General features: G+C 42.9%; 2 protein-coding genes across 4 annotated transcripts; one reads left to right on the top strand and one right to left on the bottom strand.

The window, feature by feature from the left end:
• Positions 1–2,425: 2,425 nt before the first annotated feature.
• LOC139535809 (interferon regulatory factor 6-like) lies at positions 2,426–7,069 on the top strand. The gene is made up of 8 exons (XM_071335625.1): positions 2,426–2,663; positions 3,399–3,581; positions 3,747–3,942; positions 4,100–4,192; positions 4,449–4,697; positions 4,835–5,227; positions 5,410–5,528; positions 5,691–7,069. Exons 2-8 carry the CDS (start codon positions 3,408–3,410, stop codon positions 5,925–5,927), a joined length of 1,461 nt encoding a protein of 486 aa, XP_071191726.1. The 5' UTR covers positions 2,426–2,663; positions 3,399–3,407; the 3' UTR covers positions 5,928–7,069.
• Positions 7,070–7,214: 145 nt separating this feature from the next.
• LOC139535808 (TRAF3-interacting JNK-activating modulator-like) lies at positions 7,215–15,462 on the bottom strand. Of its 3 annotated transcripts, none has more exons than XM_071335621.1 (13): positions 15,361–15,462; positions 14,588–14,975; positions 14,160–14,301; positions 13,926–14,001; positions 13,772–13,799; positions 13,410–13,439; positions 13,177–13,272; positions 11,915–11,986; positions 10,084–10,224; positions 9,751–9,888; positions 9,463–9,661; positions 7,701–7,792; positions 7,215–7,528 (listed from the first exon to the last, which is right to left on the bottom strand). In XM_071335621.1, the coding sequence occupies exons 2-13, from the start codon at positions 14,954–14,956 to the stop codon at positions 7,352–7,354; spliced, it is 1,560 nt and encodes a 519-aa protein (XP_071191722.1). In that variant the 5' UTR covers positions 14,957–14,975; positions 15,361–15,462; the 3' UTR covers positions 7,215–7,351. The 3 variants fall into 3 exon arrangements, with proteins under 3 accessions (XP_071191722.1, XP_071191723.1, XP_071191724.1); XM_071335622.1 differs by having other exon boundaries at positions 13,926–13,998; XM_071335623.1 differs by lacking the exons at positions 7,215–7,528; positions 7,701–7,792 and adding an exon at positions 9,089–9,269.
• Positions 15,463–15,601: the final 139 nt, after the last annotated feature.

Raw genomic sequence — 15,601 nt, 5'->3', positions numbered from 1 at the left:
GAGCAAAAACTAATACAGGAATAATGGAGGGATGTCCCTCACCTGCCTCCCTATCACACATGATTGCCGAGAAATATTGAAGATTTGGTGATGTATCAGTCGTTGATTGAGACCTTTATGTAAAGACAACTAAACAGATCAAGCAAAACAGTTAAATACAGACAACATTGTTTTATTGTAGACTAGACCTACACAGATCTGATTAAAGTACAGAAGTGAATGGCAAACTGGTCCAGTAAATTTTTTTCTCTGCTATTAATGCCTTTTCAATTTTAACTGACCAACAACAGCTTTACATCCTAACACACACACACACACACACACACACACACACACACACACACACACACACACACACACACACACACACACACACACACACACACACACACACACACACACACACACACACACACACACACACACACACACAAAAATGTGGCTATCTGATTTTACTGGCCTAAAAATAAATTCACACGCACAAGTCACTGCCGAAACTACGGTGGGGACCTCTCGCCAGTGGCTAGTTTCTGGGTGTGACTGTACCACCATGTGTATACAGTAAAACTTGTAATGGACGAGTAACAACGTGTATACAGTAAAACTTGTAATGGACGAGTAACACCGTGTATACAGTAAAACTTGTAATGGACGAGTAACAACGTGTATACAGTAAAACCTGTAATGGACGAGTAACACCGTGTATACAGTAAAACTTGTAATGGACGAGTAACAACGTGTATACAGTAAAACTTGTAATGGACGAGTAACAACGTGTATACAGTAAAACCTGTAATGGACGAGTAACACCGTGTATACAGTAAAACTTGTAATGGACGAGTAACAACGTGTATACAGTAAAACCTGTAATGGACGAGTAACACCGTGTATACAGTAAAACTTGTAATGGACGAGTAACAACGTGTATACAGTAAAACCTGTAATGGACGAGTAACACCGTGTATACAGTAAAACCTGTAATGGACGAGTAACACCGTGTATACAGTAAAACTTGTAATGGACGAGTAACAACGTGTATACAGTAAAACCTGTAATGGACGAGTAACAACATGCGGATTGGATTATGCTGTGCTGCGGGGAACCGGGCAAAGGCCTGTCATGTCATCAGGCGAATGCAGGAAGGGAGGCATTCTTAAATCAAACAGTAATCTGTGCTGCTCGGTCAATTTGTCAACAAGGCAGCATGGTGCATCATCCAGACATTTACAACATATCTTTTCCATAAAATATTTGTTTTCAGTGGGAAGGTAGATAAAGTGTTTTCATCCAGAGCAATCACTTTTGCATGTGCTTAATTATCTCACTTATGTTTTGAGACGACTTCGCCGTGGGTTTGGAACAGGGTACTACCTGGCTCACACCCGAGAGGCAGCCCAGTTCCGAATCGAATGCAATCAACTTCAGCTTTTGCAAAACACACCTACATTGGCGCCCAGGCGAGATTTATCGAAACCCCTCACTGTCAGTGTAAATGCGTAAAAGGCACATGGTGTGTGCTAAATGAAATTATAATCCTGGTGGTTCCAGCCCTGAATGCTGATTGCCATGGTATATCAGACCATATACCACCAGTATGACCACCCCAAAAAATATTTTCACTGTTTTAATTATGTTGGTAAACAGTTTATAACAGCAATAAGGCACCTCTGGGGTTTGTGGTATATGGCCAATATACCAGGGCTGTATCCAGGTAGTCCGAGTTGTGTCTTGCATATGAACAGCCCTTAGCCATGGTATATTGTCCATATGCCACACCCCCTCGTACATTATTGCTTAATTATAAACTGGTTGGTTTGAGCCCTGAATGCTGATTGGGTGAAAGCTGTGGTATATCAGAATGTATATCATGGGTATGACCCCCCAAAATATTTGTACTGTTCTAATTACGTTTGTAACCAGTTTATAATAGCAATAAGGAACCTCGGGGGCTTGTGGTATATGACCAGTATACCACGGCTAATGGCTGTATACAGGCACTCCACGTTGCCGTTGCTTCGTGTTTAAGAAAACCATTGGCCATATATCACACCTCATCAGGCCTTATTGCTTAAATAACAACAAACTCCAAACTGCTTATTTCAAATAGCTTTTGAATTTTTGAAAACAACAAACACATATAGCGATTTACAGTTCATATGGTAACAAAGTTCTGACAAATATTGTGAGTCATTTGGTCATCATGGTCACAAGAAGGCTCCACCGAAAGTGGTGCCACATTCAAGTGCTAATCGGATCTACGAATTCTGACATGTCCCATTTGCTAACTGGTTATAGTTATACACGTGCCGCGTTCAACCAGTTATCAAATCGGAAATGTCCACGTTTCCCTGTTCTGACTAGCACTTGAACGCGACATAATCTGGAACGGTGTGCCAGAATGAAACGTGTGTGACGTCACGGCTCTACCTGAGTTTCGTTAAGGGAAGCGGAAAAGGCATAAACTGCTCGGCCTGCTCCGGACATTATCAGAATTGTTCTCCCGTGATAAGAAGTGTCCGTGGGTCATCTATACGTTTACCTGGATTGCAAAGGACATAGGAGTTCCAACGTTTTGGAGAATAATATTTTCCTGAAGCTTGTGGTTCTAAATTACCTTCTCCCAGATCGAAAATATCCTACTTCCTGGTCACGTTCAACAGCAGGTAGGTTTCACAGCGGTATCCTAGATTTGGTTTGTTTGCAACCATGAAATAGTTTTAAATTCGTAACTTGATTTAAAAAATAATAATAATTTAAATCATTACTAACAATTTCTTTGTGAAAAAAAGTATCCACTGGTCTTTCGTATGTTGCTCGAATTTACAGTACGAGCAAGTGGTTGCAGGCATAACATACAACAACATGTTACAATAGTCTGTAGCCTATCCTAATGGATTGTTTGCTGGGAAGAAGTCCACTTTATGGTTCATTCATTTGAATTAATGTATTAACGTTGGACATTTATTTATGTTCCATGCTCAACTGACCTGTGTAACAACCATGTCCTGCAGATTGCAGTAGTATCGTAAGACCAACCATATGCACTTTTGGGAGGAACTTTAGTAATAGCTGTAAATCAGTGAAATTGCATGCTATTCTGGGCGTTTTGAGGTCTGAGTAGAGTAATTAAATAAACTGACCTGTAGGCTGACCCGAAGCCACTACATTTTAATGTTTGCCTCTCAAAGTGGCAGTCTATGTTTGAAATCTTGGTAGCCATGTAATGTTGGTCATCTTGTGCCTGCCTCAGACAAGTTGTGTTATGTCATACCCTTACAGCAGTTTTTCTGATACAGTGCTTCTAGTAGAACTGTTTTGAGATATTGGTCAGGATGTCCACATAAGTGTACCATATGGATAGTAAATATCTAACCCGCCCATTGTGGCACCCTCCCCAGACAATAAGCATGGCGTTGACCCCGCGGCGTGTCCGGCTCAAGCCCTGGCTAGTGGCCCAGGTGGACAGTGGGTTCTACCCAGGCCTGGTGTGGATTGACCGAGACAATAAGCGCTTCAGGATCCCTTGGAAACATGCTACACGGCACACCCCCCAGCACGAGGAAGAAAACACAATTTTTAAGGTGAGTAAAGCACATCTCTGTAACAGTTTGTGAAACGATACATGTGGGCTAATGTGTTGGCAGGTGAACTGGTTGTGGCTGGATCAACGGTGAGTAAAGTAAGGTTGATGTTAACTATATTCTCTGAATGTATTCTTCATCTGTTTCCTCTCTCCCCTGTACCAGGCCTGGGCGGTAGAGACCGGAAAGTTCCAGGAGGGTATTGATGATCCTGACCCTGCCAAGTGGAAAGCTCAGCTCCGCTGCGCCCTCAACAAGAGCAGAGAGTTCAACCTTGTCTACGACGGCACCAAAGAAGTCCCCATGAACCCCCTGAAGATCTACGACATCTGCGACATCCCACAGCCCCTCAGTAACCCAGGTAACTGGCCATCGAAGACATAAAAATATAATAATTATACAACCATAGTAGATATATGATTATTTACAGTCACTTGTCAGGTTTGGTAGCAGCTCTGAAACGTATTTAAACTTTTGCCATCCCTTGCTCTCCTTCTCATTTCTCTCTCTCTCCTCAGGATCTTCAGACCCTGGGTCTTGGACACCAAATGATGGGGATGAAGATGAATCAGATGGCTCAGAGCCCCTCCCTCCTTATCCAACATCCAACGGTTAGTCATGTCAAATATCTCTCTTTATTTAATTGAGTCCCCCTCTAATACTAATTCTTAATTTTTACCACATCATTTATCCAAGACCACATAACAGTCCAGATCTAGCCTCTAGATAATGTTTTCCAACTTGCCTGGTCCAAGAACAACCCCCTGCCCCCCTTTTGTTTGGCTTACTCCCAGTTTTGATTCCAATATCCCAGTATGGTTTTTGTTATGTCAGCTAATCATGCTTTGTTTCTCTGTAACCAATCAGGCACCAGCCCCGCTCTTATGTGGTCTCCACCGGGGTCTGTATCGCCCCTCCAACCCCCCAGCTGCCCCCCATCAGTTGAAGTGTGGCCCAAAGAGGAAGTTAAGCTGTGGCCCAAAGAGGAGCCTTTGGATATGGAGATGCAGCCTTCGCCCCTGGAGATGGCGCCCCCCCCCCCACTGGACATGCCTCCCCCTCCCATGCCTGACGTGATGTTCGCCTCCCCAGAGATGTGGATCAGCTCCTTGCCTAGTGAGTACACTAACACAACTACACAAACTCCTCCATTAGATAAATATAGGACTGCATACAGTATCACAGCATCTTGTCCATACAGACAACCAATGAGTGACTCTTTATCTTCATGTGTTTCTTTGTCTCTCCCTCAGTAACAGACCTGGAGGTGCAGTTCCAGTACCGGGGTAAGGAGGTGTGTCCAGCCATGACGGTCAGTAACCCACAGGGCTGTAGGCTTTTTTACGGGGACCTAGGTCCCATGGTCAACCAGGAGGAGCTGTTTGGTCCTATCAGCCTGGAGCAGCTGAGGTTCCCCTCTACTGAGCATATCGCCAACGACACGCAGAGGGTCTTCACCAACCGCTTGCTGGATGTCATGGACCGAGGCCTCGTCCTGGAGATCAGCGGCCATGACATCTATGCCATCCGCCTCTGCCAATGCAAGGTGTACTGGTCAGGCCCCTGCGCCCCCAACCCCAAAGCACCCAACCTCATAGAGAGGCAGAGGAAGATCAAGCTGTTCTGTCTGGAGTCCTTTCTCAGTGGTAAGCAGTGACTCCGATCCTCTTAGCATAGACTCTTCACACAGCTTTCTTGTGTTTTATAGTGTTTTAGGCAGGGCCCTTATGCGGTATTGTGATAGTGTGGCATGTACTGTAGCTGTTATTGCATGTGTGCTGTGACACTGAATTGCTATGTGATATGATTGTGATGGGTTTGTGTGCAGATGTGATAGCCCATCAGAGGGGCCAGTCAGCCAGCCCTCCTCAGTTCGACATCAACCTGTGCTTTGGAGAGGAGTGGCCTGACAGCAGACCCAAAGAGAAGAAGCTCATCATGGTGCAGGTACAAGACTGTCTTTGTATCAGGATGCAATGATTCATAGAAAACTCATTTAAATATTTGTTTTTCATTATTTTAAAATGTTGAATTGACCCTCAAGCATGTATGTTTTGTTGAGTCCCTTCGCTGTAACTGCCACGTCTTTGGCCCTCTGCTCCCCTCCAGATTATTCCAGTGGTAGCACGTATGATCACTGAGATGTTCTCAGGCGACTGCATGCGCTCCTTCGACAGCGGCAGCGTGCGCCTGCAGATCTCCATCCCAGACATCAAGGACAACATCGTGACCCACCTGAAGCAGCTGTACCGCCTGCTGCAGACCCACCAGGGCCAGGAAGGCTGGCCTCAGGCTCTGGCCCCAGGAGCCGGCATGCACCTGCCCCAGGCCCTGCATGCCCAGTGAAGTAGCCTAGTCCACCACGGCCCTACCAGGCCAGTCAGTCTCTCTCACACACACACACACACACACACAGCTCTGTCTGGACACTGCTGCCTCTCTACTGCTGGTCCAAGAGGGGATCTATTATCAGCAAACTAGTACTTATGTTTATAGAGGCATGTTCATCAGAATAGGGAGAGGGATCACATCGATTTAGCTTCTTTTCCCCCTTTTGTTATTATGGTCTATTATAGGGTTCATTGGTCCATGTGTATATATTGTGGTAAATGCTGCTACCAGGCATTGTAATTATACTGTTACTGTGGCAGTCAGTAAAACATGGTGTGATGATGGTGTCTGTCTGCAGTTGTAAGCTCTAGGGCCTTGAACTAGAGCAGCATTATGGGTCAAAGTCCTGTAGGCTGCAAGTCAACATTGAACATCGTCAATGAGTTACAGACATAACCCTGGTCGCCAGTTACACAATACAGTCAGTGACTTCTGAATAATCATCAAGCTTTGTCCTGGTCCTTGTTGTTCATAAAACATGATCTCATTCTCATGTTTGCTACCTGTTTGAGTGCTAATGCATTTTAGTAGATTTAGTTGAACTTTTATCAATAAGTGATACATGCATATATTTTAAGTTATCCGTTTATTATAAACAATATAAAGAAAAAGTATCATTGTGACATTTGCATTTTAAGTCATTTAGCAGACACACTTATCCAGAGCGACTTACAGGAGCAGTTAGGGTTAAGCGCCTTTCACAAGGGCACATCAACAGATTTTTCACCTAGTCGGCTCGGGATTTGAACCAGCGAACTTTCAGTTACTGGCTCCCCGCTCTTAACTGCTAGACTACCTTCCGCCCATGACTGTTGAGATCCATTCCTTCATGTGATTCTGACTGGTCTTGCTAGGTATGTGAACAGTTTACTATAACTTAGTTTTTTGTGGAGATCATTTAAAGGTACTAGTAGAGAAAATCATTTAAATGTTGATGATTTTCCATATGTATATCCTACACTTATCATTATATGGAATTTAAACTATTTGTTTTGGCCTATGAAAATAGTATACTATATAATGTTAAAGGATCTCAACTCTTTTTCCCTCTAATGATTTGTATTTTCCTTTTTTTGAAATAAAATTTTCCAAAACTAGCAAAGCGGTCTTATTTAAAATGTCAGTTTCACTGTCCAGTTATAAGTGGCAAATGTGTCAACTATACTGAGGAAATACAACAAGTAAGCATGAACGAGGCAGTAACCATAACGCATGGTTATGAATACAAATTGACTTCAAGATGCAAAGATATTTACGATGACAAAAATAAATAGCGTCCAGTGTGATGTAAAAAATACATAGAACATACTGTATTTCCCAAACCCTTTAGAGCAAGTTCTTCAGGGGTTTGTTCAGTTCCCAGGTCTTGTCATATGGGCCTATAGCAATGCTGTGGTAATGTCATAGAGGTACTTCTCTGTGTGTTCCTGTAGTACTTGGTAAAGGTCCCACAGCTGATTTCTTGTTGTGGGGATATTGGCCAGTAACAATGTCAAAATGGCCACCACCATGACTACCACGAACAGGGTCAGGATGAACCAGGGACAACAACGTCTCTTGGTGGAAAAAGAAAGATTCCATCAGTATCAAGTTAATATAGGATTAAAATCGAGCAGAGACAAAAATGTTGGAGACATACAGGATGAAGACAGTAGGGACAGAAAGTGATTGATTATGCTCTGGGTTTGACATGACTAAGACGAAAGGGAATTGTAGACAAATACTGACCTCTCTCCTTTCGATATTGGCTTCCATCATGCTTTGTTTCTTGTTGCTGTGGTGTGACATGGCTGGCTGAAACTGCTCATCCAATGAATGCTCTATTGATGTCAACACATTTACAGACTAATAAATATCATGGTCAAAATAGCAGTTAAAACAACTTTGACCTACTATAGTAATTTATGAAATCCAACTTTTATTTAAATCTGCTAGTGGATATATAATGTACAGTCGTGGCCAAAAGTTTTGAGAATGACACAAATATAAATTTTCACAAAGTCTGCTGCCTCAGTATCTTTAGATATTTTTGTCAGATGTTACTATGGAATACAGAAGTATAATTACAAGCATTTCATAAGTGTCAAAGGCTTTTATTGACAATTACATGAAGTTGATGCAAAGAGTCAATATTTGCAGTGTTGACCCTTCTTTTTCAAGACCTCTGCAATCCACCCTGGCATGCTGTCAATTAACTTCTGGGCCACATCCTGACTTATGGCAGCCCATTCTTGCATATCAATGCTTGGAGTTTGTCAGAATTTGTGGGTTTTTGTTTGTCCACCCACCTCTTGAGGATTGACCACAAGTTCTCAATGGGATTAAGGTCTGGGGAGTTTCCTGGCCATGGACCCAAAATATCGATGTTTTGTTCCCCGAGACACTTAGTTATCACTTTTGCCTTATGGCAAGGTGCTCCATCGTGCTGGAAAAGGCATTGTTCGTCACCAAACTGTTCCTGGATGGTTGGGGAAGTTGCTCTCGGAGGATGTGTTGGTACCATTCTTTATTCATGGCTGTGTTCTTAAGCAAAATTGTGAGTGAGCCCACTCCCTTGGCTGAGAAGCAACCCCACACATGAATGGTCTCAGGATGCTTTACTGTTGGCATGACACAGGACTGATGGTAGCGCTCACCTTGTCTTCTCCGGACAAGCTTTTTTCCAGATGCCCCAAACAATCGGAAAGGGGATTTATCAGAGAAAATGACTTTACCCCAGTCCTCAGCAGTCCAATCCCTGTACCTTTTGCAGAATACCAGTCTGTCCCTGATGTTTTTCCTGGAGAGAAGTGGCTTCTTTGCTGCCCTTCTTGACACCAGGCCATCCTCCAAAAGTCCTCACCTCACTGTGAGTGCAGATGCACTCAAACCTGCCTGCTGCCCTTCCTGAGCAAGCTCTGTACTGGTGGTGCCCCGATCCGGCAGCTGAATCAACTTTAGGAGACGGTCCTGGCGCTTGCTGGACTTTCTTGGGCGTCCTGAAGCCTTCTTCACTTGAAGTTCTTGATGATCCGATAAATGTTTGATTTAGGTGCAATCTTACTGGCAGCAATATCCTTGCCTGTGAAGCCCTTTTTGTGCAAAGCAATGATGACGGCAGGTGTTTCCTTGCAGGTAACCATGGTTGACAGAGGAAGAACAATGATTCCAAGCACCACCCTCCTTTTGAAGCTTCCAGTCTGTTATTCGAACTCAATTAGCATGACAGAGTGATTTCCAGCCTTGTCCTCGTCAACACTCACAACTGTTAACGAGAGAATCACTGACATGATGTCAGCTGGTCCTTTTGTGGCAGGGCTGAAATGCAGTGGAAATGTTTTTGGGGGATTCAGTTCATTTTCATGGCAAATAGGGACTTTGCAATTCATCTGATCACTCTTCATAACATTCTGGAGTATATTCAAATTGCCATCATACAAACTGGGGCAGCAGACTTTGAGAAAATGTATATTTGTGTCATTCTCAACTTTTGGCCACGACGGTACTATACCTATGGAGTCCTGTTGCTGTCCTCTGACAATCTCCTGCTGTTTCATGGTGTCTTGCTGCTGCTGTCTCCATGTCTCTAGTTGTGTCCTGCAGGTGTGGAGGTTGTCCTCTAGGAGGTTGATCTTGAGGTGGAGCTCAGCCTCAGTGTGTTGGTGCTGCAGCAGCTGACTCTCCAGAGTTGCATCCTGTCCCATCACTTTCTGGATGCACAGGGAGATACATGATGCTATTTAAAGCATATATTATTTCACTCTCATAAAATATAGCGTGTGTGTGCATGCGTGCATACCTCTAGTTGGCTCTGTAATAGGTTTATATGGTCTATGTTCTGCACCAGAGACGTCCTCAGCTGGGTGCATTTCCTCCTCTCTTCCTCATAGCGCTCTCGGCACTGTGATGACTCAACCTGGGCAGTCTGCAGTGCCATCTGTTGGACACACAAAGTACACACACACAGTCAAACTCCTGTGACATCCCTTCATATTCATTTGATATGAAATAATCTCATATTTCGCAAATCAATTACATGAATTAAATTAATAATTGACTGTAATAGGAAAATACCAATTGAACACAGTGCTATTATGCATTATCCAGAGTGCAGCCCTGTCTAACCCCTTACTTCCAGGCTGTGAGCCCTGTCCTGGGCCTTGTTTTTTTGGTCAGTGACCCTCTGGAGTGAGGCCACGGCCATCTCCTCCAGCTCCTGCCTCTGCTGCTCCGACTGTAGCAGCAGCTTCTTGGCTCCATCCCTGGACAGCCTCTGAGGAAGAGGAGAGTAATGATTGCTCTTTGGTGTTTCAGCCTGGTGGTGATTTTGTATGTACATTCATACTGTAAGTTATATACACTACCATTCAAAAGTTTGGGGTCACTTAGAAATGTCCTTGTTTTTGAAAGAAATGTCCATTAAAAAAACATAAAATTGATCAGAAATGCAGTGTAGACATTGTTAATGTTGTAAATGACTATTGTATCTGGAAACGGCAGATTTTTTATGGAATATCTACATAGGTGTAGAGGCCCAATATCAGCAACCATCACTCCTGTGTTCCAATGGCACGTTGTGTTAGCTAATCCAAGTTTATCATTTTAAAGGGCTAATTGATCATTAGAAAACAATTTTTGCAATTATGTTAGCACAGCTGAAAACTGTTGTTCTGATTAAAGAAGCAATAAACCTGGCCTTCTTTAGACTAGTTGAGTATCTGGAGTATCAGCATTTGTGGGTTCGATAACAGGCTCAAAATGGACAGAAACAAATAACTTTATGAAACTTGTCAGTTTATTCTTGTTCTGAGAAATGAACGCTATTCCATGTGAGAAATTGCCAACAAACTGAAGATCTCATACAACGCTGTGTACTACTCCCTTCACAGAACAGTGCAAACTGCTCTAATCAGAATAGAAAGAGGAGTGGGAGGCCCTGGTGCACAACTGAGCAAGAGAATAAGTACATTAGGGTGTCTAGTTTGAGAAACAGACGCCTCACAAGTCCTCAACTGGCACCTTCATTAAATAGCACCCGCAAAACACCAGTCTCAAAGTCAACAGTGAAGAGGCGACTCCGGGATGCTGGCCATCTAGGCAGAGTTCCTCTGTCCAGTGTCTGTGTTCTTTTGCCCATCTTAATCTTTTATTTTTATTGGCCAGTCTGAGATATGTCTTTTTCTGGTCAACTCTGCCTAGAAGGCCAGCATCCCAGAGTCGCCTCTTCACTGTTGACGTTGAGACTGGTGTTTTGCGGGTACTATTTAATGAAGCTGTCAGTTGAAGACTTGTGAGGCGTCTGTTTCTCAAACTAGACACTCTAATGTACTTGTCCTCTTGCTCAGTTGTGCACCGGGGCCTCCCACTCCTATTTCTATTCTGGTTAGAGCCAGTTTGAGTTGTTCTGTGAAGGGAGTAGTACACAGCGTTGTACGAGATCTTCAGTTTGTTGGCAGTTACTCGCATGGAATAGCCTTCATTTCTCAGAACAAGAATAGAATGACGAGTTTCAGAAGAAAGGTCTTTGTTTCTGGCCATTTTGAGCCTGTAATCGAACCCACAAATGCTGATGCTCCAGATCCTCAACTAGTCTAAAGAAGGCCAGTTGTATTACTTGTTTAGTCAGCACAACAGTTTTCAGCTGTGCTAACATAATTGCAAAAGGGTTTTTCTAATGATCAATTAGCCCTTTAAAATGATAAACTTGGATTAGCTAACACAACGTGCCATTGGAACACAGGATTGAGGATTGTTGATAATGGGCCTCTGTACACCTATGTAGATATTCCATTTCCAGCTACAATAGTCATTTACAACATTAACAATGTCTACACTGTATTTCTGATCAATTTTATGGTAATTTAATGGACAAAAAAAGTATTTATTTTAAAAACAAGGCCATTTCTAAGTGACCCCAAACTTTTGAATGGTAGTGTAGGTACAGACATTGTGCCTGAACACACCTGCACACAGATCTTCAGCTGTGACTCTAGTGCCCCAATCTTTCCCTTCATCTTGTCCTCTTTGCAACAGACCTGTGGGTAGAGAAATATGAGATGTAATGGGGATTGGCTATTAGGCCCTTTCTTTTTTCTCTGTATATTTCTTTCTCAACTTCTCAGTGACAGGATGCAGGGTAGTCTCCAGAAGAATGAGGGTGGAAACACTGTGAACTCGACTCTGAAACCACAGTCAGTCTTCAACCAGATCACTGAGCCGAACACGGTAGCCTATTACCTAATTTAAGGCTCTATTCAATCTGTAACGCTTCCGCGATAGAAATGTAAAGGTCATTTCAGATTGAGCCGACATGTGCAGCGTTTACCGTGAATGCAGTCTCCGCTAAATTTCAATCACGCTGTAAAGCGTGTCAATAAAAGTACAAATCTATACAAAAATGTAATTACCCCTCCCCTTCAGTCGGTTCACTCTCGCGCCTCGCTCCAGTATACATGGCTTGTAAAAAATGCTGCGGTTTAATCAAATAGGCTACCAACTGGAGAGAGGAAAAGCGACCTAAAACGGCATAGCTGCTCAACTCACTTTCCAGTCAAGCCCAATTGTTCACATATTTAACTAATCCCGTGCCATCTGAGGTGAAGAGTGAAATAAAAATAGATTGACCTATGCAGTACTGCCACACGAATTATTATAATTTGTTTAATGTTCATGTTATACATTTTAATGTGTTGTAAATGTTTATATGTGCGCAGTGCTCAACTGTAGGCTACAGATTTATGCCGGTGCTGTTATGTGCAGACCGTCCTGCTGGGGTCTCTGTCCTCATCCTTCAGCCTTATTAATCGATAAACATTTAGGTAATTTAGAATATGTTCTTATCCAGAGCAATTTAGGCCAACAATCAGTGCATTTAACTAAAATAGACAAGTTAACATATCACAGTCTCATGTTACTGACATTATTTTGAATAGTTAGTAAACAAACACAATAGCCCATATTTCTGGGTGCAAAAATTAGCACAGAATGGGAGTGATTTTTAAAGGGAAGAGACAGCAAAGTTCAGGGGTTATAGAACTGTTGCAGGATCAGTGCAGCACAGGGGGAAAAATACAAGACGGGACAGGAATTAATTTTCACTCCTGTGTCAACATCTATGACACACTACACCAACCTACTGTCAACTTCATGGCAGTCACTTCATGAAACAGAGTATGATATAGAAATACAGTAATCACATCAGTGTATAAGAGATCCAGGTCCTAACCTTCCAGACATTGTCATGTGAGAGCAGTAGAGTAGAGGTGGTGTGCTGCAGTAGAGCAAGCTTCTGTTTCAGAGAATCCTCTCGCCGCAGAGCCTCCTATGGAAAGAGATGCACCATAATACAAGTAAGGTTCTGACTAAATGCTATGTCTCAATTATATGTATTATCATTACAGATTCCAATATAGAAGCACTTGCAGCAATCTAAGGAGTCAGCATAGCAGGATTACACACCTGTAGATACTCAGAGAGTTGAACGAGGTCCTACATAGAGGAGAGGGAGAGAGATTTTTCACAATAGGCATAAAAGATATTCCCAACATGGAGCAAGGAAGGACATCATATATATAGTTATAATGGGTGGTTGACTATGTATGTCGCGCCCATGATAGTTAAAATATCATAACATCTATCTCTACGTTTCTATGCAACACAACTGATAGTGATGCCTTCTTCATAACTTTATGGGAATGCGGCCTCTTGTCAGAATGATGAATGATTGTGTAGATGAGAACTGTGATTCATTGCTATGGCTCACATTTGAATTAGAATCTACCCACAACATTACAGAGATGCAGTACATTGGAGTTACTTACTGTCTCCTTCACAGTGCTATAGCCATGCCTGTGAATGACAGGAAATGAGTAGGGGGTCAGAGGTCAAAGTGTTATACATGCAGTACATGACAGAGATAAAACAGTTAAACAGATCAGTGTCTTCATGTTGAGGCCAGTAGCTTACTGTACTTACTCTGTCTGACAGCAGACATTCCTTTGTTGGAGCTGCCTGGTTAACATTACTAGGCCACTCTGGTCCTGTTTAACTACTAAGAGGGACAGAGGAAGATCATGAAATTCACCAACAAACTCGGTGTTCAAACTTAATAAGTATGTTGAAATTCAAGTTTGATGATTGACAGTACAGCCATGGGTGTCCAACCTCCATCAATTAAAAAATAAGGATACCCAGTGAGTCCAATTTTACCTTTATCTCTGATATCCATACTCTTCCTCAGTGAGGGCTGCTGTGGTGTTTGAGGGAATATCTGTGAGACGTCAGAGTGAAGCTGCCCTATTTTGTTTTTCCCTCCTGCCCCATGCAGTGGTGGTGAGGTGATCCATGTTGCCTGGTGAAACAGTTTTGCGTCTGTGACACTAATTTTGTGTTTGACCAAACGGAATATTCCAGTATTTGTGTATTAAGATACATATAATAAAATAATGTCACGCACGTAATGTGTATTACATTTAAAATTGTTGTCATTTAGCTCTTATCTACAGCGACCCACAGGAAGGAGCGTATCGACAGATTTTTCACCTAGTCGGCTCGGGGATTCAAACCTAAAACCTTTCGGTTACTGGCCAAATGCTCCTAACTGATAGGCTACCTGCCGCCCTGTATTATGTGCTTACCTTCCCGATGGAGTGTACATCTGGCCAGGTGATCCCCAGATCCTCTGCTGATATGAGGGACTGTCTGTGGATGAGAGGCACTCTCTGCCTGTTGGTCCTCATCATGACTTTGGTCTCCTTGTTTGACTGCTTTTCATCAGCCTGATGAGTGGCATCCTGGACAATCTGTCTCCTTCTCTGGAACTCTATCTGTCTTTTCTGCTGCATCTCACTCTTCCAGTCTGCCTCCAGCTTGTGTCCTGGGCTGCGACATGTCGTCACATTGTTGCGATCTCTCAAGAACTCATGTTTTGCTGCCCGTTGTTCCAGCTTTTGGTCGTAACTCTCCATCTGAGGTCGTCTCACCCTGAGGTCTTTTTGGATCTCCATTTTGGTGGATGAACTTCAACTGCAGGATTCAGAATAAGACAGTATCATTCCATCAGATTCTTAAAGAAAGCATGATTGGTTATGGGTGTGTCAAAACAGGATGCAGTGCATTCAGCTTTGACTCTACAGAAATGAGGACAGCAAGCATGACTTTCAGTATGAATTGAATGAAGGAAATTAAGCCTGACATTCAAACACCTGTGGTATGAAGTCCTACTTTATGTATATGAGTTCTGCTTCACCTTAAGCAGAAACTAGCTGTAGTGTGCCATCTCAATGTATGAGAAGGCTGCTGACACAAAGCTGAGACAGATCACTCACAACACACCATAGGTCAAGAGAAGACCAAAACCACACATCTCTCCACGGATGAAACCTTGTGAGTGTGAGTAGCAAAAACAAACCTGAAAATGTTCAAAGAACCCAGCAGCCTGTTGTCTCCTCTATGGTTTCTCCTCCTCTGTTGTCTTTGAATTCACTAACTGTCACATACTCGCTCTCAGAACAGGAAATGAGAGAAACCACACTGCTCATGTTCACACTTCTGTTCCACTATCATCACACCCACATTGCATCCTCACACTGTCGTCACACATGGGCAAACAATCAGAGAAGTGACTTGTAGGAAACTTACATTTTGAGCTA

The sequence above is a fragment of the Salvelinus alpinus genome, chromosome 12 (assembly GCF_045679555.1).
Source record: "Salvelinus alpinus chromosome 12, SLU_Salpinus.1, whole genome shotgun sequence".
Taxonomy (NCBI): domain Eukaryota; kingdom Metazoa; phylum Chordata; class Actinopteri; order Salmoniformes; family Salmonidae; genus Salvelinus; species Salvelinus alpinus.
This window is presented reverse-complemented; position numbering and strand designations above follow the sequence as displayed.